The 27,284-nt window shown below is 46.9% G+C and overlaps 1 protein-coding gene across 4 annotated transcripts in view; it reads left to right on the top strand.

Moving 5' to 3' along the window:
- Positions 1-27,284, top strand: part of LOC127382262 (phosphofurin acidic cluster sorting protein 2-like) — a 75,280-nt gene that overhangs the window by 29,379 nt on the left and 18,617 nt on the right. For 3 of the 4 annotated variants that reach the window (XM_051613633.1, XM_051613636.1, XM_051613634.1), the window contains exon 2: positions 23,790-23,877. In XM_051613633.1, the coding sequence (XP_051469593.1) occupies positions 23,790-23,877 (88 nt within the window). Of the gene's footprint in view, positions 1-9,697; positions 9,716-23,789; positions 23,878-27,284 lie in introns of those variants that run through there. The other variant, XM_051613637.1, reaches the window with a different exon arrangement.

Here is a 27,284-nt window from a genome sequence, read left to right as displayed (position 1 = left end):
CAGTCAGTTTCTCCAGCAGAATGCTGTGGGAAACTGTCAAAGACTTTACTAAAGTCTAGGTAGACAATATCCACAGCCTTCACTAAGATCACCTCCTAGACAGAATCTGCATGCTCTTCTTACTCATATACCTCTTTAAGGACCTATCTACCAAAGAAAAACATGCCGAGCATTCAAGACTTGGCAGAGTGGCAGTTAAAGTTGTCTGACAAACTAAGTCAAAGTATGATTTTTCAGGAAGAGCTCTGACTCTTGCACTCTGCATGGCTGCAGAAAAGGTGCTCTGTTCCCAGGGTTGTGTGTGATGTGCTTGCTGGGAAAGCAGCTACTAGTACAGACACTGTGGAGTCAGCTGGTGGGTAGAAAGCTGGCAAAAAAAACCTGCTCATTCGGTTGCTAGGGGACCAGTGCTCAAGGGCTGTGCTGTGTCAATCTGTTGCAAGGAACAGCAACCCTGTGATCCCTCCACCTCGTCTCAAACTGCTAGGATTTGAATACAGTGCTTGCAAGTGAAAACAGTGGAGGCCAGCACACCAGGAGTACATGACAGAGGGCACTGAGTGCTGCAGCATTGGCATGATGGCTTTCTCCTGCTATGGCCTTGTGCTCATCCAGCTGTCCCTTTCAGCTGTCTGCAAAGGGTGGTGTGCTGTGGGAGTCTCATAGGCAACTGAATGTGCCTGGATGAACTCTGGAGGCCTTCTTGAAGGAAGGAAGGAGAGGATGTCTGCTGTAGCTGTTTGTGTTCCAGGGAATCTCTGTTGAAGAGTCTCTGTGTTAGTGTTGCTTCCTCCCACATTAGTGGGAGCTGTATAGGTTCACTGGTGTGTCTAACACTTTTCAAAGGCTGCCAAGCTCCGTTTGCTCTTTCTCTCTTTCAGGCTAGAGAGATGGGAGGCTTGAGACAAAGTAACTTCAGTTATTTTAGCATTAATTACTATGTTTCTTTGCTTGTCCTTTCTGATGTAATGGACTAGGTCATAGTTGTATTCAGGGAAAGTTAGGTTTGTCATCCCTTCTCACCCCTCGGCTGCAAGGCATGGTGGTGTTACTATCTTTGTTCTGGTGGACAATGTGGTACTAACTACTCAGCCTCACACATACAATTTTATGATACATACAATCAAAGAGGTGCCAGTTGTTTACTAAGAAACTCTGGTCCAATAATAGAGTATTATTTTAGTTAAACAGTTTTATATTTCTTGACTTAAAAGGTGAAGGTTCTCTTGCAAAAGGGGTTGGAGTGTTTCGATACAAGAAGAATGCACATGCACAACCACCATTAGAGAAGTCTGAAACAAGAACATTGAATAGGATTGAATTAAAGGTATTCATGTAGCCTTGCTGGAATTCTGCTGTTTTCTTAGTCTTGACAGTTTGAATCAATGAACTTTGTTTCAATGCAATTTGAGACTGTATCTCAGTCTTTAACAAGAAGACTGGCTATCTCAGTACAGCTGGGCTCCTGAGACAGGGATGGCGAGCAGAATACGCCTTCTGTAATTCAAGGGGAAGTAGTTAGTCAACTGCTGTGCCACTTAGATCCCAACAAGTCTATGGATTTAGATGGGATTCGTCCTAGGGTGCTGAGGGAGCTGGTGGAAGAACTGGCTAAGCCAGTCTCCATCATTTGTCACCATGCCTGTCAGCCTGACCTCAGTGCCTGGCAAGGTTATGGAGCAGATCATCCTGAGTGCAATCAAGGAGTATATAGAAGACAACCAGGGGATCAGACACAGCCAACATGGGTTTAGGAAAGGAAGATTCTGCCTCACCAGTCTCAACTCCTTCTATGACTGGGTGACACACCTACTGGATGAGGGGAAGGCTGTGGATGTGGGCTTAAGCCTTTAATACAGTCTCCCACACCATCCTTCTTGAAAAGCTGGCAGCCCATGGCTTGGACAGGTGCACCCTTCACTGGGTTAAAAACTGACTGGATGACCAGGCCTAGAGAGTGGTGGTGAATGGTGCTGCATGCAATTAGTGTCTGGTGACCAGTGGTGTCCCCCAGGGATGAGTACTGGGCCCAGTCCTATTCAACATCTTTACTGACAACCTAGATGAAGGGATCGAGTCTACTCTTGCTAAATTCGCGGATGACACCAAGCTGGGGGAAAGTGTCGATCTACTGGAGGGTAGGAAGATGCTGTAGAGGGATCTGAACAGGCTAGGTTGATGGGCCAAGTCCAACAGTAAGAGGTTCAACAAGACCACGTGCCAGGTCTACACTTTGGCCACAATAACTCCAGGCAGCGCTACAGACTGAGGGAAGAGTGGCTAGAGAGCTGCCCAGCAGAGAGAGACCTGGGAGTACTGGTTGACAACTGGTTGAACATGAGCCAGCAGTGGGCCCAGGTGGCCTGGAAGGCCAATGGCATCCTGGCTTGTATTAGGAATAGTGTGGCCAGCAGGAGTAGGGATGTAATTCTCCTTCTGTACTCAGCTCTGGTGAGGCCTCACCTCGAACACTGTGTACAGTTCTGGGCCTCTCACTTCAAGAAGGATATTGAGGTGCTGGAGCTGGTCCAGAGGAGAGCAACAAGGCTGGTGAAGGGACTAGAGGGAAAATCTTATAGGGATAGGCTGAGGGAGCTGGAGTTGTTTAGCCTGGAGAAGAGGAGACTCAGGGGGCACCTTACCACTCTACAACTATCTGAAGGAGGGCTCTTCTCCCAGGCAACTAGTGACAGGACGAGAGGGCATGGCCTGAAGTTGCCCCAGGGGAGGTTTAGGTTGGATATTAGGAAGCATTTCCTCACAGAAAAGGTGATTAGATATTGGAATGGAGTGCCTAGGGAAGTGAGGAGTCACCATTCCTGGAGATGTTTAAGGGAAGACTGGATATGTCATGGTCTAGCTAATGTGGTGGTGCTAGCTTATAGGCTGGACTTGATGATATCAGAGGTCTTTTCCAGCCTCAATAATTTTGTGACATTCTGTAGCAGGTGCATTAGAAAAGCCTTTTGCAGCTTGAAGTGCTGGCAAAAGAACTTATGGAAAAAATGGGGGAAATAAACCTAAACAAGTAGCCCAGGACTAGATTCACAGGAGCAGTCTGGACAGATGTCAGTCTCTAATAGCTGGACTACTGAATGCAATATGTAACCTCTTGCTTCAGACAGTGTCTTTCCCAGAAGACTGGGAGTAGCTGATGGGAAGCTAATTCTCAGGGTTTTAAGGGAGATTTGAGAAGCTGTAGGCTAGTAAGCGTCAAGCACATTATTAGAAGCTACAGAACAGAGGTAGTGGAGCACATGGATAGATAACGATGTTAGTGTATGGGCTCTTTTGTAAAAAGACTTGCTTCTCAGGTGTTTTGGAATGGTTGAAGCACAAGTACTGTGAGATACACTGGATATACTACTTGGATTTCCAAAAGGCCTTCAGCAGAGTTTCTCAGAAGAGCTTCTTAGAAAGCAAGGCTGCTGTGGAACAAAGGGGAAAGTCCTCACACAGATAAATCATTGTTTAAATAAATAGCAGGAATACATAGTCAGTTGTCATGACAAAAGCTCACCAATGGAGATCTGGGGGGATTTGCACTCAGGTACATGCTCAGCATAATCCTAAATAGCAATCTTCTCCAAGGAGTATTTCTATACCACTGGGAGTGTCTGCTGAGGGAACATCTTTCAGACATGCTCACACTTCCTTAGTCTCTGCAGAGCTTTATCTGCAAAATGTTTTAGGGAGGGTTTGTATGTTGGGTCTGTGCGGCAGGGCTTTGGTAGCAGGGTAGGGGCCACAGGGGTGGCTCCTGTGGGAAGCTGCTGGAAGCTCTGCCAGCACCAAAATCTGGACCTGCCTCTGGCCAATGCCGAGCTCGTCAGCAACAGTGTTAACACCTCTGCAAGTAACATTTAAGAAGGGGAAAAGGAAACTGCGAAAAGGTCTGCAGTGGAGGGGAGGGGGGGGTGAGTATAATACCTTAGGAGAGATACCAAGGTTGGTGAGGAAGGAAGGGGAGGAGTGGTGAGATGCAAGCTGTCCTTCTGCAACCAATGGAGGAGCACGGTGGAGCAGATGTGGATTTGCAGCCATGGAGGTGACTGGGACTGAAGCAGGCCATGACTGTGGGTAGCCTGCACTGGAGCAGTCTGTCCCTGAGAGACTGCACCTCGTGGGAGGAGGAGTTTGTGAAGGACTCTCTCCTGCAGGAGAGACCCCACCCTGGAGCAGGGGAATAGTGTGAGGAGTCTTCCCCCTTGAGTAGGAAGTAGCAGCATAAAACAATGTGTGACGAGCTGATGGAAACCCCCATTCCCTATCCCCCTGTGCCACTGTGGGGGAGGAAGTAGAGAAAATGAGAGTAAAGAAATTTGGGCCTGGGAAGAAGGGCAGGGATGGGGTAAGGTATTTATTTTTTAAGATCTGTTTTTGTTTGCTCTTGGTCCTGTTCTGATTTGATTGGTGATAAATTGTTGGCTTTTTTTTCGCCACATGGAGTCTGCTTTGTCTGTGACCATAATTGGTGAGTGAACCCTCAATGTCCTTGCCTCAAGCCATGAGCTTTTTGTTATATTTTCTCCTCCCCATCCTGCAATGGGGAGAGGAGTGAGCAAGAGGACAGGTGGTTCTTTGTTGCTGGCTGTGCCTAAACCACGGCAGTTTGTGATGTTGTGCTGAAGGCTTGGATTTAACTTAGTTTTTCATTTCAGGAGTGCAAGTTGAGCTGTTCAGGCTCAATCTTATTTTGTTCTTTTTGACTTGAGTGTTAAGAATCTGACATGTCTCTTCTTGACAAAATACTTGTTTGGAGTCCTTGAAAGTTTCCAGAGATCAGCACAAGTATTAAAGTAGGCGTATTCCTTCATCCACTTTCTTTTTGTGAAATAACGGATGATATTAGACTTCTTCCCTTTCCTTAGAGAGAGAGAAGTGTCAATGCTGAATCCTGGGGAAATCATTAAGCGTGGTTTAAGGAATACGTTCCAATCAGAAAAGAACAGAAGCCATTGGGTGAGGCATTTTTGGCAGCTGGAGACAAGTGATTAAGCAGTAGAGCAGTAGCAAACATTTTATTACGTACCCTATGCTCATGTCACCAGTGCCTTGGCTGTTCAGGCATATTTATGTATCAGCTCTGTCAGCCAGAGGTTCCACTCTCCCCTCTTAAGAACCTGGCAGTGGTAGTTCATAGTACAGTGGAAAGTGAGGAGGAAATAACTGGAGACAGAAAACACATATTGTTCCAGACATTTGCAAAATGGAGCTCATTTATCAGCACTGTGCACTTCAGCTCTAACCCATGAAATGCACAGTGCCTGCTCAGGCAGCCAGGACTGAGCTGGCACTGTTTGTTGCACAGTAGCTCTGGAGGCATGCAAATCCATGTGCTGAAATGGGTCGCATTTCAGACTGTGCTCTCACAGCTACTTTAGTTGCCAGGGCTGTGTGGTTGACCCTCTTGCACTGCAGATGTTCGTCTCTGCTCTTAGAAATGAGAAATGGTGGAATGGTGAACCCACAGTTTACCTTGGTGATCTCCCCTGCAAAGTGGTTGCTCTTGCCTCTTAGCAGTCCTCTTGCCTGCATTTTGCCTGTTCAAGAATTCAGCCAATTCATACAGAGGCTCTGAGCATTTGGAGGGAGATGACAGTATCCTAACATCTGCTAGAGGACTCATGGAGACTGGCGAGTGAGTGCTGCTGGGTCTCTCCTTCTCCAGCCTCTGTGTATGGAGTTGTGCACAAACAGAATGTATTTGAACTTTCCTTGAGGAAATGTGTACGTATCTGTTCACACAGAGTGTCCACCTTGCATCAAGTGTTGCTATCCCCTGTCTTTGTGCTGCAGTATATATGTATGTTTGAGTGCATTTGCATTGGTGACAGGGCTGGGGGGGACTTCTTCTCTCATGGTGTTGCTGTTCCTCATGGTAAGTGTTGGCTGCTCACTCCCCTCCCTGCTCTTCAGCTGCTTTCTGACATGTGGAAGCTCATTGCAATTCAGGGGAAGTAGCTGAAACTTTTCTTCTGGAAAAGTAGGTCAGGGAAATCTGTCTGTCAGGAATGTCTGGAGGGAGAAAAGGGGATTTGGTGAAGGCGATAAGAGCCCAACAAAATCCACCCCCATCTGTTTTTATTGAAGAGATCTGTGGTATGAATGTAAATCATAAAGGCTTCTATAAAAGTACCAGTTCCTGCTAGAGTGGCATCTGGTGACCTGAGGTACCAGTCCAAAGTGAGACCTTTGGGTCTGACTTCTCTGTGACCTTGGGCATCTGGTTTTCCCTTTTAGTACCCTGCCTTCTCATCCAAAACAAGGAGCAGTGCCCGTGGTTATTGAGGAGGTGTGACTGAATAGCCAACAGCTTTGCTAAGCTGTGCAGTGGGATGGGAGGATGAGGTGAATCGTCCAGGCTCTAGTGATCTGTTATAGTAGCAAAAACGAAGAGATGAGTACAAGCAGGTGCGTTTGCCTGGTTGCTTTTTATCTGGAGAACAGCTGGGAGGGGATGTGTATGTGTGGCAGGCAGTGGAATGGAAATTTGGTCAGCCATTGAAACACTGTGTCCAGTTCAGATGGAGCGTAATGAGAGCTGAGCATTACTGTGTAACTTCTGGCAGCTGCCTGGCTTGAGTAGCTGTTTGCGCTCCTCATCCTTCCAACAGAAGTGTTTTTAGCCTGATGAGTTTCTTTACTTTTACCTGAGAGGTCTTCAAAAATGTGCAATTGCTGCTGCAGGACTCCTGTCAGATGAATGCTCTGCTGGGAGGAACTTTTGCCACTGCACACTGATCTGCCTTCCTTCAGCCACTGCACATCCTAGGCCAGCCAGCAGTGGGAGTGGTTCACAGCAAGTTGGCATTCCTTCCCTTATCCATCTTTTTCATGTCCTTGTGATGTGTGCTGGAGACAGCAGTGCCTGGTACAGGGTCTTTGGACATACATTGCTCACAGCCTGGTAGAGGCAGGCAAAGAGTGGAGCTCAGCCATAGGCACGCTTGTATTTGCAGGCTACCCACAGAGTCAGACCATGACAATGGGCTGTATTTGTGCACTGCTACGCAAAGCAGCAGCTTGCAGGGTGTTGGTGCTTGAGCCTGCCACAGCACAAAGTGACCTGTGGATGTCAACAAGGAAGGACTTGTTCTGCACCACTGGCTGGTGCAGTGACTTCGAGTGTGCAGAAGACATTCAGAAGTGTGGCATGGTATCTCTTGAGTGTCTGAAGCTTTGGTGCCTTGGAGATGGGCTTTTTAACAACCTTCTGGACTTGCAGGGTTGGTGTTGAGTTTTCTGTCTCCCTCAAATGTGAAATAAATTTATTCAATATTGCTTCTTCCAATAGGTGCTGGTCCACTTCCAAAACAGGAAAAGCCAGTTGAGTTTATGTTAGTGAGGCAGGTCAGGTTTTCATTAATACTGATGGCTTTATGCCATTCTCCGTGTATAGAATTGATTTTGGGTGGCCTGAGCAAGAGTTTCTTATGCTGCCAGTTCTTAGCACAGTTAGCAACTCTTTAAATATGGGAGTAATATGTGCCAAGAAGACAACCTCAGTCTCCTGCTCTGCCAGTGCTTTGGGACTCAAGTCCAAATCTAGATCAAAAGCAATAAATAATGCCAGACTCAGCTAGGGGCATACATTTCAAGATGAAAGTGCCTTATCAGTTCTTATCTTAAAGGTATGTCCTATGGAGAGATATTTGCTTCAGGAGGCTCACTAGGCCTTAGGCTAATACAATTGAGCCAACAAAGAGAATCTTGTTTAAGCACAATAAGGTCAAAGCATCTTCATGTTAATTATTTTTGACAATGTGCACTCATCTGTGACTTCTACCAGCACAAATGCAACGGACCTCAAACCTGTTTGAAAGAGTTCAAGATCTATAGGCTGCTACCAGGAGCCCCCAGAGTCTTGGATGTTAGTTGGATCCCCTCTCCCTTTTGGTGGTCAGAATTGAAATATTCAAGGTTGTTAGACAGCAAATAATTCCTTTCTTTAAAATGGATTGGAGTTGGAGTACCACATGCTAATAGTAATACTGCTGCTACTGCTAGCAGACGCCTTTGGGACTCTGTTGCAGCTTTGTTTCGTGTTTCTTACATTCTGGAGCATCTCAGCTACATGAAAAAAGCTTTATGTACCTTCTCACAGAAACAGATTGAAGTCCATAATCCATCTCTGGAAAGTCCTTTACTGCTTACCCATAGCATAGCTGTTGAGAGCAGCATTGGCTCACCAAGGTAAAGTGTACCCATATGTGAACTCCCTATGATCTTTCCTCTAGGGTCTTGTGAAAATTATATTCGTTTCTAGCTTCCTTTTTTGAGAGTGACTCACTTCATGCTTACTTGTTTGAAAAGTCACAAATAATCTGCTTTTGTATGGAAATTATAGTTCAGTTAAAATCTCCAAAGTCAGTCTCTTAAAATTGGCTCACTAAAACTACGTTAGATGTACTGGAATTATAAGAACAGTCATCTAAACATGTTTTATGTAGAAAGCCCAGTAAATTGGATGAAGGATTATTATTCCTGAATAGTCAGAAGCCCATGGATTTTTTTCAGTGCCTTTCAAGTCTGGAGCTAGCAGATCTTATCATATACATGTTCCCATTTTACTTTACAAAGAGGAAAAGCACCTTTGTGCCTTTTCAAGCTTCCAGTTGGGTTTCTCAACTCCACAACTTGCCAATGAAACAAAGTGTTTAATTTCCCTTTGCTCATGGTTTTCTCTCTGTGCACCCAGGGCAGGAAACGGCTGTCAGGGCTGGGCTAGCACTTGGCTAACTCTGGTTCCAGATGTCAGTCTGCTGAGTTGAGTTGCCTGTGCTCAGTTTGAGTTCTTTAAAGCTATGAAGCATTTTTACTGCAAAGACTTTTAGTTCATAGAAGATGGTTATTAGCTGTATAGTAGGATGCTTATTAAAATTTTAATGTACTTTTTAGGTGTGCTTCTCTTTTCTAAAATATTTTAATATCGTATTTCAACTTTTGTGTCTACTCTGAGAAGTGCTGGTTTGACTTTATCTGCTTTGGAGAAAGGCCATTACAGAGAAGATTAAAAAGAGCTTTTTGCAAAGATTCTTACTGCACTGAGGCTCAAGTGTACTGAAATCTGAAGGGAGACCCAGGACTGCTGAAGGATGGGCTTTCTCAGCCCAGATGAGTAGCCACTGCTGTGTGGTCCACAGGAAGCATGCCCGCCTGAAAAGTGCTAGTTGTGCATCCATGACTGACAAATGTGACCTGGGGTCTAGACAGGACTGTGTATTTTATTAGCAAGGTCTATTTGTAAGACTCTGGCCTGCAGGACTGTGCCCTGTGAACTGCAGGTCCTGGAAGGTGATTTTTGGGGCCAGGACTTGCTATCTGACTTTCATTCATTCTTAGTTTCCTCAGAAGTGGCAGTTTTTGCTTACAGTGGTCCTGCTCTTGCAAGATGCTCTTGCTGCTTCTTCTAACATGAACCTTATTCCTTCCTTTGATTGTGCTGTTTGTTTGTTCCCATCCTGTCCTCACTGTTGTCTTTCCTCTAATCATAGATCATGGATGGATGTTGCCTAGAAGCCCCTTTGACATTGAACATGAGTTGGATCAGTTGGGATATCTGGATAGCTATGATTGTTTCAGAAAAAGCTCATTAAAACTCTGTGCTGAACAAGGCCGATTTCTACATGCAGAGTATTCACTTTTGACTAGGGTGTGATCCAATCAGCTTGTGCCTGGTGACAGTTCTGGAGAGTTAGTTCCTTCTATGCAGGTAAATTTTGTCCCTTAGCTAAGACGTGCCTTGGCCCTGTGCTGCATGTGCTTTGGCTGTAGCCATGTGAAGGATGGTAAATACACTTGATGAGGGCAGGAATAACTTCATAGGATCCAATTTTTAACTGACTTGTACATGCTTCTCTGATTATGTGCTGATTTTAAGCAGGGATTATTCCTGTAAAGCTGTGATTAAATTTGGCAGTGCAATTTTAATGCATGTTACAAAAAGCTAAGCTAGTGCAGGCTGGGCATGTACCCTTCATCAGGTAGAAGCCACTCATAGATAGTATGCAATGGGTGCAGCTGAACCTACTGTGATAGTTGGAAATTGCACTGCTTAGCCTCATGTGGGTGTTGACAGAGAAGTTCTGGCAAGCAGTGCAATACTTGGTTGTAGTCCCCAGTAAGTGCCTCTGCTTTTCCACACTTTTCCCCTGCAGTGATTTTCCCTCTGGTTGAGTAGCAATATTCTTGAGCCTTTCTAAAGCAGAAGCCTCCTCCATCAGTGGCTGATGCCTTGAAAGGCAGGCCTCCAGACCTCCTCCTTTCTTTCAGTGTACAAACCTATTTTAATTCTCCCTGTTACTAGTTCAGCTCACGGGCTTTCTTTCTGTCTTGTATAAAGCAGGGCTGGCTGCGCTCCAGGTCTGTAAAGACACACATTGTTCTGTGTGGAATTGATCATCACAACTAGTTATTCCTTTTAAACAACCATCTATAGGTGTATGTGACATCAGAGGGTCTCAGTGGTACTTGGTTCTGTGCACAGAACCACACTGTATTCCTGTCCCCTCAGTGTGTCAGTGTACTCTATGCTGGAGCCAGCCCTAGCGATACTGCAAAATGGTTCTTGTAGACAGCGTTGCCAGGGTTTCAGTGGATGTGAGGCTCACTTAAGATTGGGTATTACTTTCCTGTATTGTGACATGACTCTGCAACATGCTGTGTTGACTATGAGTGCTCCTTGGTGGGGAGCTGATGGGGTCGAGCTTTTTTATCTACTGTAGAACACATTGGGCTGAATACAGGAATCCTGGAGATGCTGGGCTGTTGCTCTAGTGCACGTGTTGGAGGGAAGCATGCTATTTCTGTTGTGACAGTGATGGAACTGCTTCTCTTATGTCAGGTTGGTCTAGAGAGCAGCTCAGCATATCTTCTGCCCAGCAGCAGGTGGGACTGCTGCTGTTGGGCTGGTCATCCCTGGCCCTGCCACTGCTGGAGGTATGGCTTATATTTGTGAGGCTAGCTGCCCTGAGCATGTCAGATAGTCTATGCAGCTTCCAGGATTCTGGATAGTTGCTGGGTCTCCAGGTGTTGTGGACCTGTCTCTCCCCTCACCTCAGCCTCTGTGTCTCCCTCCTCTCCACCACATCTGGGTTGATCCTGCCACCTGCCACTTAGGATAAGGAGCTATGGTGATGCTCTGAGGTAGAATCTCTGATCTTTTATATCTTAAGTAAGGGAAGAGTAGGGCAATTGCAGCCAAGAAATCAAGCTGACAAAAGGCCCTGTGCTTTTGTACTTGGGTAGCTGTGCTTTTCAGCCTCCCTGGGGGATCAGCTTCCTCTGTCTCTTCTCTGTATGTGATTACCCTGAGGAAGGGGTTCACCTCTCCTTTGAATTGGCAGCCTATTTATAGCTGCAAACTTAGCACCAGTGAATATAACACGCTACTAACAAACTGATGAATGCTTCGGGGGCCTTGGCTTCTCTGAGCTTGCATTTTGTCCTTCCTTCTGCATATTGCTGTTCACCCCCTTGATAATTTGACTTGCTTTCATCTTTTAGATGCTTGCTTCTTGGCCTTGGGAACTGAAGGTAGTGTGGTCTAGCCAGGCTGCAATGCTGCCCCTCCCTTCAGGCATTAGGATGGGTTATGTGATGCCTTCACAGCGTTTCTGTTTGGGAACTGCTAGATATTTTTTTAACTAGTTTTTTTGTTTGGGTGGTACCCTGTTGGTATGTCTAGATCCTCTAGTTGGGTTTGCTCCCCTGATGTTGCTGTCTCCTGTCTTTTGTCCTCTCTTAAATATTGTAACTGGCTAGAATTTAAGAGTCACTTGCAGTCTTATTGCCTGCTCTTTAACCACTTCCTCCATGTTAGATAGAGTCAGATTGAGAGGTCCCCTCATGGCTGTTTTCAAAACTTTTCAGTATTATTCTGTGCTGGAAGTAGCTCTTTTTTTATATATGTTTCTTTTACGGTATGATCAGTGAACCAAAAAAGCCACATTTTTGTCACTTCCACTTCAGCTGATTGGTGCAGAGCTGCCTGTGGGCCAGTCCCAGGCTATGTGCACTGGCATATGTTTTTCTAACAGGCTATGTAGAATAGTTGGGGATGAATCATTTCAGAAACGTTTAACAACCTCCTGTATAAAATTCAGAGTATTTTGAAAGAAAATAAGGACACTGCATCTGAACAGAGAAATTTGACTCAGTCAACGTGTGCTCAGATAATGGGCATAAAGGAGCATGTCTGTCATACCAGGTGGTTTTGTGTGCACCTGTCATGCAGGAAATCCTTCACTTCAGCCACGAATTCCCATAGCTTGGTGAGAAGGATTTTATATAAACTACCTGTCCATCTATTTCCCGAGTCCTCCAGTAGGCACTCTGGTGCTCCTGTAAGCACTACAAAAATGTGATATAAAGAGAATTAGTGTTGTTAAGATGTTGAATTTTTCATGTATGTTACAAATTCAAATTGTCTTACTCAGGGCGTCTTTGGATGGTGGCATGTGCCCGTTGTGGCTGTAATACAGGAAGTGGTGAGGAGGCACACCGAGTTATTCACAGACCCTTTTGCTAGACAAAGTTTCTGTCAGGGTAGGTCCTGGCTCTGCTTGCAGCTTGCTGAGATGCTGGATGGGCACAGTGAGCATTGGAAAGAATGTCCTGTTCTACTGAGAGAGTCTGGAAGTGAGCAGCTCCAGGTGCATTGAGTATCATCTGGTTAGTAGGTGTGCTGCTTGCTGGAGCCCCCAGGGCCCTGTCAGCCTTTGAGTAACTGTCTGATGCTGCTGAGCCCAAGCTGCAGCACCTTTGAGAGCAGGGACTGCTCTGTCCGCCTGCTGAGAAATCTTGTGCCAGTGAGCATGAATGACTGCAAGCAGCAGCTGCCTGTGTGCTTTTGCCTGGAGAGGTCCTCAAGGGGAAACTGCCTTTGCTCTGTCCTGCTGGAGCTCAGGCTTCTCCCTGGACACAGCTCCCACACTTTTGCAGGGCAACTGGTCTGTGCTTCTTGATGCCTGCTCCCAAAGAGCCTGATGTTACAGGGCATACACCTGAGCACAAAGCACTGTTCTGTCACTGAGATTTTCTGGTACATACTATGGTAACCCTCAGCTAGGAGTCTAGCATGAGCCATAGCAACATTTACAACCTTCTCACTTCCACTTCAGCTACCATGAGTTGTGTGGCATCTCTGCCTCAGAAAAGCAGACATTGATTGGGTAGAAACAGCCCAGCAGCTGTGAATTTCAGTGGTGTGACAAGATGGATGTCTCTGCCAAAAGGGGCTATTTCTGAAGCTGATTGATAAGGAGAAGAGTGCACCCTAGAGTGTTTACAGGCATCTTTATGCTACAAGGAACACTGCTCTCTAATACCAGGTAAGCTGCAGCTCCTTGTCATGCAGTGTGAGAGACAGCTCTGGCATGTCTGTGACAGTGGCAGATTGGACTATCTGACAGTCTTTCTAGGTAGAGCTCAGGGCTTCTGTTTCTCCCCCTGGTCTTGCTTTTGACACTGAATGCACAGAGTGATTGTTCTGCCATGATTTTAACAACTGTCCTTTCATAGCTCCCCCACTTTTCAGACAAAGGTCCTTGTGTATTCTGTGGTCAGCACAGTGGCTTCATTAGTCTAGATCAGTGGGTTAAAAGACCTGTGTGTCAGTGAGGTTAAAAACCCATTGTGAAACCACGCAGAATACTTAAGCCTGGATCCCTTTTGCTTTTGCCTGGTCCACAGAGACGCAGAGGTCTGAGGTGGTGAGTTAAAAGCATTACTGCACTGCAGTATGAAGGTACAGGTGGGTACCAAATTACAGACTGTTTAAAAGGAAAAGATTCAGTGCAAAACTAGTGGGGAAAAAGCTGGGAACAGAGGCTGAATACATCTGGGAAAACAGCACAGCAACTTTGTTATAATAGCAGTGTTTGAGTCTGTGCAGATCCTGGGAATGACAGTACTAGGCCATGATACTTTGGGAGGGCATTTTTCTGTTGCTCTAGCACAAAGCAGCACGACCAGACTGTAAAAAGTCATGAAATGCCAGGTTTGTATCTGACTTGAATCAGATTCAATACTAGCAGGAAAATAATTTTGTTGGGAGTCATGTAGTTCCCAGGAGTATTTTAGTCTTTCGTCTTAGCTCTTGAACCTGTTGGGCAATTTCATTTAGTATTTGTGGAAGAATAGAAGAGTGAAGTTTAAACATCACATTGCTGGACATAAAGAAGGTGCAAAGGAGCATCATGAGCAGCAAAATGTGCCAGTTCGAATTTTGAAGATCTAGCCACATCACAGGAGAGTATTGGGCATTCCCTCCTTGTCACTGGCACCTGGTTCTTGCGTTTTACCTTAGTGTGGTTATATTGCCTACTTGGGCAGGCTAGAGGCTTGTGCACCAGAGCTGTACTGTGTGAGGGAGGCATTTAGGGCAGCTTTATAGGCAGGCATGAAGCTGTGACAAAACAATAGAAGCCTGGCTGGTAGCTATGCTGGGTCCAGGGCTGTGCCAGTGCCATCAGAGATGGAACAGCTTTTCCCCTGGTGTGGCTTGGCTCAGAAGAAAGTGTTTAATAGCATAGAGGAAATCTGGATGTGCAGAAAGCTATAGAATATCTCAGTAAACAGTGGCACCTGCTTTAGCTCTCCATACTGGTAGATTCAGTCCCTGCATCTCTGCTGGACAGAGCTCTATATTGAATTCTGTCTGGAGAGAGAAGACTTGCTAGGAAGAAGGGGCAGGAAAAGCCTTGCCAATGTTGACAGGCTGTATTGGTCTCATTCCTGTTGCCTGGGTTCTACCCTGGCTGCATATGCAAGCAGTGTTAATCCTGTCTGGGAGCTTGTGGTGCTGGATATGTCTGATGCCACAGCAGCAACTCTTCCTTCCGCAGTAGGACTAGCTGCATTGGCAGGAATGATCCCTGAGATCAAAGGAGGAAGGATGCATGTCTTATGTGTGATTTGTTCTCCAGGCTGGCAAAGCATGTGGGAGCTCTCAGTCCACAGCAGTGATGGGTCAGGACGTGGGATTTCACATGAGGAAGCAGTCCTCAGGTCAAGAATCACAGAATTGCTGGAGATGGAAGGGACCTCTAGAGATCATCTAATCCAACTCCCCTGCTAAAGCACATTCCACAGGACTGCATCCAGATGGGTATTGAATATCTCCAGAGAAGGAGACTCCACAACCTCTCTGGGCAGCCTGTTCCAGCGCTCCGTCACTTCAGTTGTCTCTGTCTGCTGTGTATCCTGGAAATTATCATAGCAGCAAGCACTTATGTCCTAGACACAAGTCCACAACACAAAGCCCAGAGTAGTCCACTTCTTTTCAAGGCTGCCTGTATTGCTGAGTCCAAAACTGTGGAACTGTGCAAAGAACATTTGTGCTTAGAGAAATCTGCCTGGTAACAGAAAGGGAGCATTTCGTCATTTGGGTTTATCTTTGACTTGCCTCCACTATTGATATTTGCATTGGTCTAAGAAAGAAGCATCTGTCTTGTTTAGAAGCACTTTGCATGGAGAGATGCTGGCAAACACTTGCCAATGTGACAGGGCACGTCCAAATCTCAGAGGATAGCTCAGCAGTCTCAAGAAGGAAAGCACATGTGCCCTGGTGCAGTTGGCTGCAGACATGACCAGTGGGAACTCTGAGCAGCTTTGCTGGATCGAAAGTGTCACTACTATCTGTGCTTAGGCAAGATGCTGGAGAAGAGGGGATACCCCCTGATTTGTTGTGTGGCCTTGGCCAAGTTATTTGTCTGAGAGCTGTTTCTCCATTACAGCCAGGTCTGCTCTCTTCTCATTTGGGTGCCATGACCTCTGCCATGGCACTGAAGAAGCTGTTCATCCTCATGCCTCTGGTTCATTGCCCTGCTGCTTGAAACAGCCTCCCCTTCCTCACTATGGCACGGGCAGCAAACAAGCAGAGGGATCTCAGTGTTAGCTCTTGTCCTGAACAGCCATTCTTTCATTAGAACTGAAGTTTTATGAGTAGTTCAGATCTTCCATGTGCCCTGCCTGCATATTAACATATTGGCAGCATAAAAGCAGCTGAAAGCCTGTAGCAGATGTAGCTTTTTCGGAAAAAAAATAAAAATACTATCACCCTGAGCAGGGCACTGCTGCTGAGTTATCTGCCTCTCCTGGTGTGCCTCTCTCTGTTTAGGGCTGCTGCACAGTCAAGAACACGTCTTGGCTGATCTCTTTAACACGGATGTTTCAAAAACAACCTGCTAAAACCCTGTGAAAGAAACATAGTGGCTGGTCCAAGAACAGGTTTGGCTACAGTTTGGCTACAGCTATGAGATACCAGTTTTGAAGCCCCGGGGAAGAGAATTATTTTGCACATCATGTTAGGTATTTGGAAAGATGTTTGTGTTCTTCTAAATAAACCAAACAGATCTCCTCTGTAATGCTGAATGATCCTTATGTCTTCCAGACTAAACCAGTCCATTCATTGCCTGGCTGTGTTTGATCCTTCCTCAGACCTGACTGCTTTCACAGAGGGAGCAAGCAGCTCTGGTAGCTGTTGCTAGTGACCACTAGTAGATACTGCTGCTGACTGAGACATGCACACAGTGTGTCAATGTTCTTGTCCCATCTCTGAGTTTTCTTATCTTGTAGGTGCATTTGACACAGCCTGGTATGTCTGCTATGCTTTGTCCTAACTGTTTTATCTCATTGAGGTGTGACCTGCTGTTTTCCATGCATCTGTTCTCAGTGGCTGTGCAGTCTCAGTGGTATTGCAATACCATGAAATAATTTATGATGTCTGAGCACAGAGGATTACTAAGAGCTTGTGATGGGAGAACAGGCTGTTCCCAGGAGGCCTCTGGGTGGCAGTCAGAGCTCCTGGGCAGACTGCTGCATGGTCCTTGCACTGGGAAAGCTGGTTCTGACTGTGTTTAATAGAGCAGCTGATTGGAGCCAGCTCAAAGGCAAGTTGCTGAGCAAACGAGAGCTTTTCTGAGATAATCTGCCCAGAGATTAAAGAGTTAGGCACCTTTCCAAGGGCTGATCAGGGCAGGTCATGCTTGATAAATGTACACGAGATGGTGATGTTTCATGCAATTAAGAGTGGATTGCCCAGTCAGATGGGATCAGTGGGGGCTGTTGGGAAAGACTTTCTCTCCTGTGAGGATAGAAAAAATGGAAAAATTAGATCCTCCAATTCAATACAGTGCTGCTGAGGTCCCATTCCATGGGCTGCAGTGGCAGGGCCTGCAGTGGCCTCTTTGAAAAGAGGATGCAGTCTGTCTTGAATGGCCATCCCAAGGAGCATGTGGTAGACAGGACACAAGGCTATCAGGAGGACTCTGAGCAGCTATGAGCAGCCAGCCATGAAGACAAGGAAAGGTAGATGTATCTCCTTGGAGGACAGTTTTCTTCCCTCTGCCTACCATTTGTTCTGACTGAGGATGCTGTCTTGCTCTTGGTAATATGCACCCTGCGGACACTGGCATTCTTTGCAGTTCCCAGCATGCTGTTACCCTCTGTTCTCCTTCAGTGTAGTGCAGCCAGCTTGCTGCTGTGGGAAGAAGGAACGCCTTCTCAGCACTGGCTTTATGTTCCTTTGCAGTCATAACCCTTGGAGACAAAAGGAAAAAGAGTGTCAGCTGATACTCCAGAATGTCTGACCTTCAGCCCTGGATCTGGTGTGTCTAGAGGCACTTGGAAGGAGGTTGGATTATGGAGGAGACCAGGAATAGTCACATGGGAAAACAGGCTGGATTTCCTAAGGCAGGCAGAACCGTAAGCTGTGAAATGCTTTACAGGAAATGAAGGGACATAGCAACTTGGGAGGTTTTGTCTTCCTGCCCTTCCTTTGAGAAGATCACTTGTGAATTGACGTGAGTCAAACCTGCTGCAATTTGCAGTAGCAGAAGTCTGTTCTGGATCCAGCAACAGGGCAGACATGTGCTACTGGTAGCAAGCTGCTGTCAGCCAGGATACTGGGGAGCTAAAATGCCTCTCTCATGACAAGGAGAGGATTGCTGGTCAGCACCAGGGCATGTTGTGCTGCACACCATCTTGCTTAGGGCAGCTGGGGGACCTGATACACAACAGGCATTTGATGACCCTGGCCTCTTTCCCTGGGGATCCTGGGAGGGTGCTGTCTTGGCCTTAGGCCTCTACATTCTACTGTTTTACACCACTTCAGTGCGGCTTGCTTTACTTACCCTTCCCAGGCTGCAGCATTTGCAGTTTCTGGAGGGCAGAGAGGCAAAAGTGTGTTAGCAAGCCTTGTGTGCCCTGTCATGCTTTCCCTTGGGGAGGCTCTCAAAACAGGCTGATGTTGGCCTTCATCTCAGTTCATCTTAAAGCATGTAATTGGCCCACCTAGTCATCCTGATGCCTGAGCTGCAGAGCATAATGAAGAACCTGCTGCTGTCCCAGTTCATTGTTCCTCTTTGCTGGCAACAGGGACTTGGTTTCTGAAAGTGGAGTAGGTCTCTCCTCCCCTTTGAGTGCATCAGTGCTGTCTCATGCATACATATCACTTATGGCTCAGGGAGTATCTTGACTTCAGAGAGCTGAGCGCATTCCAGGCAGTCTCACTGCTGGCACCCCCTGGAGTGCTCTTCCTTGGCTTGGCCACTATCGGAGGTGAACTGTAGGGCTCGGCACCTCTCAGGTCAGAGCAGGTAAAGCTGCTTTTACAAACTGCTCTATGAGACTAGCCAGTCTGTAGAGCGACCTGGAGGACATCCTCATTGCCTGGGGTGTCTGGTCCTGGCTGGCTGCCTTCTGCCCTTCAGTGAGAAGCTGTACTGGAAAGAGGTGCTGCATAGCAATTGACCAGGGCTTCAGGAGTGTCCTGTGCCTTGTGAACCCCACTGAACATTTGGCATCTCTCCAGAAGCCCAGTCTCAGAAGTGGACCTTGAAAGTCAAACCTGAGCTATCCAAGTCAGGAAAAATATTGAGGAGCTGCTAAACTGCTGCTATGGAAGGCTTAGACCACGACTGTGCATCTAATACAGTTACTGATGTTGAGAAGGATGTGTGCAGGGCTAGTGCTGGGAAAGGTGGATGTGCTCTAACATTTGTAGGTGGTATGGGAGCTATAGACAAAACCTAGAGAGCCTGGCTGCTGCCACTTGAAGAAATCAGTGCAAACGTTCAGGAATATAATCCTGCCCAGAGAATGAGCTGCCACTAGTCAGTGGTCAGTCAGCCAACACTGAATAGCCCAGGATGCCAGCAGAAAAAAATATACCACGTCTGCTCAAAAGGAATATGAGAGCTGCTATTAAGGTTTTATCTCCTATTAGTGGCCAGATTTACCACTCAAAGAGCCCTTGTTGCTGCCTTGCTTTACACTCTAGCCTTCACCTTCAATACATGATCCCAGTAGAAGTGCTCCTCAGCACCTCTGCCTCCTCAGTGCCTGTGTCCTGTGCAAAAAGCTCTTTTTTACACAGACTGCTTCTGTACTTCAGCACCTTCAGCTGCTTCTCTTCTCAGGCAGTTTGTGGATGTTTTAGATGGTTGTGCAGCTCCAGTTTTGCAGGGTGCTTCTAAAGCTGCTGCTCCTGTGTATGGTGTACCTCCAAATCTTTTTATTGAGGCAGTAGGTAGTTCAAAATTGTTTTCATCTCCTTACTAGTTGCTCTCAGGTTTATAGGCAAAGCAAAGGCTCTAACCTCTTTCTCCTGTACTGTGCACAGATGTATTTTTGTCCCATTTTCCTTCCTTCTCTACCAGCCTTAAGGAACTGTACCTCTGGTTTGTATTCCCTGGGCATCAGGGGCTTTGGAGAAGTGTGGCATTCACTGAAACATTGACCCAGAAATGCAGCTACCGTGTGTATTGTCTATGAGCAGCGGCCACCTGTTGGGAACGAGTATCACAAAATGCATTGCATTACAGGAGCTTTGCTGTTCAAGATGAACTCACAGACCAGATCGGGGACAGTGTTAAAAGTGTTTCATTAGACTTCAGAGCAAAAACTTCAAATTCATCATTTAACTAGAGAGGAAGGAAACAGCTGGGAAGCTGCAACCTGCAGTGGAAAAAGCAAGGAAAAAATGTGCCTAGAATGATGCTTAGGGGTGTTTTCAAAGTATGATTTTAATGTCTGAGAATATACTCTAGAAAATTTCGCCATTGAGGTTTTAATGCTATCAGACAGTTAACTCAGTGAATTCCTGGGTTTGGTCCTTTGGTCACTTCCCCCTCCCATCTTATCTTGATGTAATTGCTTGCAGTTCAGAATCCCAACTTAAAGCCAGTGCTTGCCTAAATAAGGTGAGTGAGATTGTGTCTGTGTGCATGTGTTATTGTACATGCTCCTTAGCTGAGGGTGGTGTTGTTGGGATGCACGTTTGTGTCTATGAGGATGTGCTCCTTATTGTTAACATCATCTTAGCTGAGGGTGGTGGCAGTGATGGGTGTGTGAATGTGTCTATGTGTACATGTACTCATGTTTGTCACCTCCTTGGCCAGCAGCAGTGGTGGAGTGTATGTTCTTGCTCAGTACCAGGTTGAATAAGGAGGTAGAGTGGAGTGACTGAAAAGTAGGGGCTGGTTTATTTTGTTGCATGTTTAAAAAGCCATTATCTGGAAAGAGGATTATTGGCAGACTGACCTTCACAGTTAGTGATGGAAAGAAGGCATTGCTTTTTTAAGATAATGCCAGGAAATGCCAGCACTCCTCCTGTGAAGACAGGCCAAGAGAGTTGGGGTTGTTCAGCCTGGAGAAGAGAAGGCTCTGGGGGGACCACATAGTGGCCTTCCAGTACCTGAAGGGGCTACAGGAAAGCTGGGGGGGGGCTTTTTACAAGGGCTTGTAGTGAGAGGACAGGGTGTAATGACTTTAAACTGGTAGAGGGGAGATTTAGGTTAGACATTAGAAAGAGATTATTCACTGTGAGGATGGTGAGACACTGGTACAGGTTGCCCAGGAAATTTGTGGAAGCCCCATCCCTGGAAGTGTCCAAGGGCAGGTTGGATGGGGTTTTGAGCAACATGATCGAGTGGGAGGTGTCCCTGCCCATGCATTGGGGTTGTATTTAGATGATCTTTAAGGTCCCTTCCAACCCAAACCATTCTGTGACTCTGTGATTCAATAAAAGGTGACTGCCTGTCGCCAGTAAATGACCAGTAGTGGAGTGTAGGAGTACTGGAGTTCCAGGAGCTTGTTAGACTGTCCTGTTTGGGCTCATTTTCCTAGCTGCTCTCATTCACTGTTGCTGTCAGTGTTATGTAGTCATGTTCACCACCACTTGATACAGAGGCAGTCCTTGCAATAGTCCCACATCTCAATAATGCTACATATTCTGTTTAAATTATATGAGCAAATAGATTCAGATTTGTAACTTACCAACCAAAAGTTCAGTGACTTGATGGGATGACACAGTGATCAGTTCTGGGCAAGACCATGGGGTAGTTGCTGTGGGATTTGGCTGAAGTGTTTGGGGAGGCTTACCATCCTGATCACTGTGGATCAACGCTGTCCTATAGAGATCTGCAGGAATTAGTGTGAGACCTACTACTATCCAGTACTGGTGCTGAATACCTGGCAGTGACACAAATCTGGGTGATGCAGGGATTGGTTAAGTAACGGATCAAAAGAGGATCATCAGGGCCAGCCGAGCTGCTAGGATGCACCCTTTAAAAAATTGTCCTCTCTTGTGCTGCAAATATGTTCTTGAGTCTAAATGTACTTGTGCTAATCCCTATGGGAAGGGTATGGTGTTTTAGAAATTACTGTTTTGAGAAGCGTTTGGAGTTGCAGAATACAAAAATATAGATGAGCTATGAGATATTTGAGTGCTGCAGGAGAAGAATAGAGGTGGAAGGGGGTAACTACTTCCCTGTGTGTGGTATGGGAAGGACCAGGGCCAGAGTACAGAGTCTCCCCCTGTGTAAAAGAGAACTTGAAAACTGGAGAGGTAGAAAGAGGATAAAGAAGCTTTTAAGTGCCCTACCAGAGACAAAAAAGCTGCCCAAGTGGGCAGAGCTGGTCAGTATGCATGTACTCTTCCCGTGGGAAAAAATATCAGGTACTGAGTGCCTCAGAGATAATAATGAAAAGCTAATGAGTGGATTAGTTGGATAAAGAGTATGTTTTTATAGTGAGAATAACTGCCAGGTAGAATTATAATGTTTCAGTATGCTCAAATTAAGACTGGATATCGTGATGGAAGTTTTAATCTTTTGGGGGTAACTTTTCTGTGCAGGTAACTGTCACAACTAGATCAGTGCTGTGTGGAAAATTTGAGTAGATGTTCAGTCCATGGCTTACACATTCAAGCCTCATTCCTCTCTGTAACTTGTCTAGGGACTGTCAAAGTTAGCACTGGTTAGTGATGGTGTTAGCTAGCTTAGCTTCTTTGCAAACTTTTCTTGTACCCCATCTTTATGGGTAGCACTCAGTCTTGCCCTAGAGGTTGCCTCTTTGTCTTTGGCCATGCTCCCTGCAACTCACTCCTAGCCTTGCCTTAGTATTTCTGGGGAGCAAGAAGCCTTCCTTAGATGGTAAGATTTCTCCCTTCCTACAAGCAGAGGTTCAGAGGGGAAGAGCGTGCTGAGGTGCATAGGGTATGAGGGCTTGTGGGGTGGTGGCCCTGGTATTTGGCTGAAGGAATCCAGGCCATCTGGCAAAGAGGCGGGCAGAGCTTGCCTGCACTCCCAGCTTCCTGACTTCTGTTCTCCACCATGCCCTGCTATCCAAATATGAAGGACAAAGGAGCAGGGTTGCAGTCTCAGTCCAGCAAATGTCCTGCACAACCAAAATTATGCTAGTAGGGAGGGTAGGGATGTGGTAGAAGGTGAGTGCTTGCTAAGTCCCAAACTTGTCCTGCAGTATGGCTGTTGATCCTTCCACCTCTGAGCTGTTCTCCACTGTTGTGAGCTGTACATTAGCATAGCAAGGTTTTGTTCCTTAAAAAAACCAACCAACCACAACAAAACACAAAAAACAGAGAGGAATAGCTCTGGCCCTCAGAGTGCACAGTGTATCAGACAGAGGTATTTGGTAGCAGTCCATTTGTTCTTCAGGAAGGGTGGCCTAAATGTCAGGTACAGCACACTGGTATCCACAAAAGTCCTGGGTTCCACTGGCTGCAACAGTGCAGACAATGAGTCTGGAGCACAGAGGCTGGCTTGAAAAACATGAGAGTGCCAGTTGCTTGTTGTAAAAATGTGTCTGGCCTGTCCTCTCTGAGTCTTGTTGCAGGCTCCTAGGCAGGAGGTAAGGGTGGCTGTCTGTCTCACAGGCACTGACTAAGCCTTAGAGCAGCAAAAGTGGCTTTTTTCTCTCAGTCTCAGGCTTCTTCATGGGTTTTTCCTAGAAGTACCACTTACCACATGGAATCCCCAGGATCTGAGGTTGTCAGGGTTGCTCTGCTGTTTGAGGCTTTCTGTGGGGCTGCTGCCTCCCAGCTTCCCAAGTCAGCTCCGTGTGGTACTGCACAAGAGAAGAGCTGAGTTGTGATGTCTGCATGGGAACATTTGCCTTAACTAAGTCCAGGATAAGAGTAGATTTAAGTGCTTTGGTTTATAAATAAGCAGCACTGTGGCCAAGGTAGATTTAAGCAGAGCTGGTAACAGCCCTATTTGGGAAGGGATCTCTTTACCACATGGCCTGCTGTTAGACTTCCTGTTGCATGCTAATCCCTTAAGCCTGCTTTAGCTCTGTTAATTTTCCTTCTTTCCTTTTTTCCCCAATGAGCTGTCCTGGTAGCGCATGAATGCCAGTGTTCCTCGGCCAAGCTTGTGCCTGCGGCTGGGCCAAGCATGCAGGCTGCCTTCCGAGCACCGGGTACCATGTGGCAGGGCTCCAGAGATGGTGGTGCCTGAATGTGTCCCATTCTCTCTGTCTTACAGGCTCTGCAGTCTGCGCCTGAAGAAACTCACAGTGCTGAAAGAGCTGGACAAAGAGCTGAGCTCTGTGCTTATTGCTGTGAAGATTCAGGTAGGCTCCTCTCCTTGCTGCTTCCTGATGGTGGCAAGCCCATCCTTGTGCCCTGTGTGAAGTGCTGTTCTGCATGTCCCTTGCCTTGTGCCAATCCCTTGCTTCTGGCTCAGTTAGCACCCTTGGGGAGATTTTGGCTCCCAGGCAGGAGGGACTAGTGCCACAGGGACAGCAGCAAGCTGCCTGGTGCTGGTTTGTATCAGGGATGAATTTTCTTAGGCCTCTGCACTGGGACAGAGTGCAGCTTGCTTCCCTGCCTGCCTCAGCCAAAGCCCTCCTCTCAAGCTGATGTTCAGAGTTTGTCATCCCCTATGCCACCATTTCTGACTCTTTAGACAGACCCTTTAAACCACTGCGTGGTTTCTGGCAGTGCCCTTCATCTAGATTCCCTCCCTGGGGAGTGAAGGGTATAAGGGATCAGTGTCTCTGTGCATGACTTCTGCTGAACCCTGTGTGATCTCACTGCTGCCTCTGCTGTCCCCTCCCTTTCTCTGTTCATCCATGGTAGGCCTGCTGCCTCTACTCTGTACCAGGCAGAGAGAAGGGGAGGGGATCTTTGTCACCAAGGGGAGAGGAAATTTTACCCCATCCTGGTATGTGCAATCCTCCCCACTCCCTTTCTGCAGCTTGTGGTGAAGAGATGGGTCCCTGAGGGTGCAGGCACATCCTTTTCACCTGCCAAAGGACAGCATGGAAGCAAGATGCCTCTTGAGTATGCTGTCCTCACCACAGCTCCCCTAACCTAGCTGGGGTGCTGGTGTCCTTCCTTCGTTCTTGTCAGCTGACAGAAAAGCTGCTGATCCTCTTCAAAGCACCATGGGGTGGGAGCTCAGCAGCTTTGTGTTCCCACAGAGCTCTTTGTACGGCACACATTAGAATCTAAATCCTGGATTAGTGCTGCAAGTTGCAGTATTAGTGTAGTTCTGGGAGCTGGGGTTTGCCTTCATGGCAAATCTGATGCACTTGAATGGAAGGAACTGAAAGTGAAATGTATGAAATCTGGGGTCTGGGGTGAAAACAGCAGGAGCTTACTGTGGTCCACACACTATTGGTCAGTGCTTCACTTTGCTGGCCTTTCCATCGCTGTGTGTATGGTGCCATTCTGGAGAACTGAAAGCACTGGGCTTTCAGCCCCAGGGCCTGTGCCGCTTTGGTGCAGGCTTTAGCAAGGGAACAACCTGGGCAGGAGAGAGCTGCCTGGTCCCTGGAAAGGTTCAGCCACGTGTTCCAGCAGCACAGGACTGAGGAGTTGGGAGCTAGCTGGTGGCTGTGGGTGCCATGTAGCTGTGAGGATTCATCCCTCACTCCTTTTATGTCCTGCACTGTTGGCCCAACCTGTGGGTACTTCGCTGTCCTGGGGAACCTTGGGCTCCTGTGCAGCCCCCTTATGCTGGAGCTGCCATGTGCTGAGCATGTATGTCCTCAGCTGCCCCTTCTCTCATACACTTCAAATGTGAGACTGGGGAAGAGGCTGCATAGAGGGGTTCCAGCTCTTTCAAAGACATCATCCCTGACCCTGCCACAGGCCAACCTTGTACCCTGTTTGCAAAGAAATTTACAGGCTTTAGCAGTGACTGCTTCAGGTCACAAGGGCTCTTCACTGCAGGTCTTCTTTCCCTGCCTGAGAACAGAGGTTGCGTTCAGGGTATTAATCAAGACATGGTCACCTCCTCTCTGTGGCCACATACCTGCAGCTGGGTGCTGTTGTAGGCTCCCTGCAAAGCTAAAGGAGACTGGAGGAGAATGCTTCTGCCCACATTACTCCATGGCTTGACACTCACTGTGGGAGTGGGGTGGACTTGTGTGCCTCTCCAGGCTGCTTCTACCAGCCTGGCCAGCCACCTTGGCAGGGTTGGGGACTGCTCAGTCTTCCTGGGAGGCAGATGGAAGCCGTAGGCAGCTTCAGCACAGCCTGCCTACGGAATGGCCTCAGATGGATCCATCCCTCCTGCTCCTCTCCTAGGTAACAGATGAGTCACACTGGCAAGAAGCTGTTTGAAGGCTGCCCAGCAGGCATTGCCATCTCCATCTTTTGGATGGAAACAGTCGATGCATATAATTTGTGGAGGACCTCCAAGTTCCCTGAGGGGGCAGCTGAGGATGAGTGGAAAAGGGAGCTATATTTTCTCTCATTTCAGTAATAGCTCTGTTGATTGAGGAAGTTGCCTGCCAGGAAGCTGCTGCTCTGAAAGGCAGATTGCATGGAAACAAAGCTCTGACCCTGCCCAAGTGGAGCTGGCACCAAGACAGCAGCCCCAGCACAGGAGACAGTTTGCTCAATGAATGTTCATGTCCCAAAGGATGGTGGAAGCCTGTTTAGAGTATGGGATCTCCTTCTCACAGTGATCATGCCCTTCTGGTCATAAAAGACAACTTCCCAAGTGTGGCATGTGCTCTTATTTGATCCTTCATCTGAGAAGATCTCTGTTATAGGACTAAGGGAGCTTTCTATGTCTACAGAACATACCCATTTCCTAGAGATTATTTGAATATTTAATGTTCAGTGGCTTCCAGTGAGAAGTCTGAACTACTGTGAAAAAGGAGGCTTACTCTCATCTCACTTGAGTTGTTTTTAAACCTTTATCCCTTGTTATTTAACAGACTGGAGATGTCACAGAGCATTTCTTTCTGTGTATTGTTCAGCATGCCATCAAGAGATTCAGATGTGCATGGTGTAGCTCCTTAAAGGTGCCAATATCAGATTATGGTGTGAAGGGAAACATGGTGCTCCCTCACAGCAGAGAGACTTACTGTAATTTGGAAGCACCCAGTCTCAAGCTATGAATAGAGGAAAGAAGCAAAGAAAGAAGAAAACAAGTGCCAGCACTCCCAGAATTTGCAGCTCCTGTGACTTGTGCTGTGGGAGGGCTGCAGCTTCTCCTGCAGCTGCTTGCAGGATGTGGCTGATGACTCAGGTGCAACCCTTGGTGCTGCTGTGGAGAGATGGTGCTGGCAGCACCTACATAGTGGACAAGAATGTGTGCTACAAAATAGGCCAGGTTGAGAAGCTCGTTTGCCTCTGACAGGCCAGCTGCTGCCTCAGCCCTGCTGGAACTTGGATTTTTTTGCTCCTCCTTGCTATGCATGGAAGGTACACACAGAGGTTTAAATCTACACCTCAGTCATGAGTTGTTTCTATTATTTTTACAGCCACTTGTAGGATTTTCCACTCCTGCTTGAGCAATCCCAACTAGACGCTAAGTAATTAAGTTTGCTGATGATATTTAATGGGCTCTTCTCTCCCAAAATGCACCTTTAGTTTGAATTCTGGGTAGTTCTTTGCTGTCTGCCTTGGCCTGATCTCCCACACTGTTAGTTCTCTCTCCTTTCCCAGGTTTGATATGCACTTCTCACCTCAACACTATGTTTTAAACAAGATCCATCAGGACAGATTTATACCTGAAACT

This window comes from Apus apus, chromosome 3 (genome assembly GCF_020740795.1).
Source record: "Apus apus isolate bApuApu2 chromosome 3, bApuApu2.pri.cur, whole genome shotgun sequence".
Taxonomy (NCBI): domain Eukaryota; kingdom Metazoa; phylum Chordata; class Aves; order Apodiformes; family Apodidae; genus Apus; species Apus apus.
Note: the sequence above shows the minus strand (reverse complement) of the source record. Positions and strands in the feature narration are given on the sequence as shown.